The sequence below is a fragment of the Sinocyclocheilus rhinocerous genome, unplaced genomic scaffold, assembly GCF_001515625.1.
Source record: "Sinocyclocheilus rhinocerous isolate Xijiao unplaced genomic scaffold, SAMN03320098_v1.1 scaffold3201, whole genome shotgun sequence".
Lineage (NCBI taxonomy): Eukaryota > Metazoa > Chordata > Actinopteri > Cypriniformes > Cyprinidae > Sinocyclocheilus > Sinocyclocheilus rhinocerous.
The window spans coordinates 442,562-444,050 of record NW_015662182.1 but is presented as its reverse complement, the minus strand read 5'-3'; the positions used below and the strand labels follow the sequence as shown (position 1 = coordinate 444,050).

At 35.7% G+C, this 1,489-nt stretch overlaps 1 protein-coding gene across 4 annotated transcripts in view; it reads left to right on the top strand.

The window, feature by feature from the left end:
* The window catches only part of LOC107727954 (interferon regulatory factor 8-like), a 15,259-nt gene extending 14,056 nt beyond the window's left edge, over window positions 1–1,203 (top strand). For all 4 annotated transcript variants that reach the window (XM_016537997.1, XM_016537993.1, XM_016537994.1 and 1 more), the window contains 2 exons: window positions 309–421; window positions 712–1,203. In XM_016537997.1, coding sequence (XP_016393483.1) covers window positions 309–421; window positions 712–849 — 251 coding nt within the window. In that variant the 3' untranslated portion in view covers window positions 850–1,203. The remainder of the gene's footprint in view (window positions 1–308; window positions 422–711) is intronic.
* Window positions 1,204–1,489: the final 286 nt, after the last annotated feature.

Below are 1,489 nucleotides of genomic sequence, written 5' to 3'. Positions count from 1 at the left end.
ATTGTGATGATGCCCTGTCAGGCCAGAGCGATGATTCAAAAACATGAAAACCCATTAAAACGGAGGCATTCATGCATCCAGTGGGGACATAATTATGGATTATAATGACTTATACTGTCGCGTAAACATAAAACCATGTCTGCATTTGTGATCGGAGATACAGAGAAAGGAAAAATTGAAATCGCATCATATGACCCCTTTAACTAAATGATCTTCACACCTAAAGTTGAAATTAGAAACACCTCCTCTGATTTCCTGAGTTTTGAAATGATTACAGCATTAATTTAAAGTTTCTTTGTTCCTCTCAGAGTTGGATTCTTTCCGCAGTGGAGGAAAACAACCTCAAAGTGAGATCACGCTGTGTTTTGGAGAAGAGCTGTATGATGGAGATAACGTTGATGATAAACAGATCATCATTAAGGTACAGACCTAATGTCAATGCAGCAATATCTTTTGTATATGGATCAAATGCTACATTTGTGCTGTAAGTGGATGCAACATTTGCTACTTTAGCAGCTGTCTAAAACTTGCCACTTTGAGATCTTGCATGTTGAGACCATTTGTGTTGCAACATACGTATTTGAGTGTTTTGAATTGAACAGAAGCATGAATGAGAGTTTTTGAGATATGGCAGAAAAAAATATTTACATTTCCACCAGAATGATTGATTTTGGGTGCACTATTCTTTTAATTTTCTTTTGCTTTCTCCAGATCTCTATCCCCTGGGTTGAGTCGCAGATAGAAGAGGTCAAGACCCTCAGAGACTCTATTGCAATTCTCAAAAGTTTGGCCAGCCAGTCTCCTACAGGGGAAGTGACGCTGAACTTTGTTGAAGTATTGGAGCAGTAACAAACCTCTAAGATAACACTTTCTGCATTCTTGAGATCTTGACATTAAGAATCAAAATGAAGAAGAACAACTATATATGGCATGACTTGAGACAACTTGTATAAACACTTTCCTGTAGGTAGCTAGTGGAAATAAACACTGTAATTATCAGTTGCTTCAAATACATAAAATATATAGCCATATAGTAGTTAAATCCACATATTTATAAGTAATATAAAACATGTCTTTAGTCAATATAGAATTAATTGTATGTTACACTGCAAAATGTAAGAACACAAAATATTTTGTCATTTGTACCACTATGCATTTCCCATCTGGCCTAGTGGAGTCTGAGTAAAGTTCAAACTCATTAAATGCATTAATAACATTGTGCATGGTTAACTAAAAATGGATTGTTAAATGACCCTGTACATTTTCATCTAACGCTAATGTTACACTGAATTTTTCATTTGTTTTGTAAATAAATTAATCAGTGGCAATAAAGGATGTCATCGCTTGCCTTGTGATGCTGGCTGTCTCAATCATAATGGCAGAAACCGAGAACTAAAAATGCACCTTTTTTAGGGGGCCACATATCAAAGGTGCTGGAACCCATTTCTGTTTGAACTGATTTTCTTCTTCGTCCTCTTCTCTTTTTTAT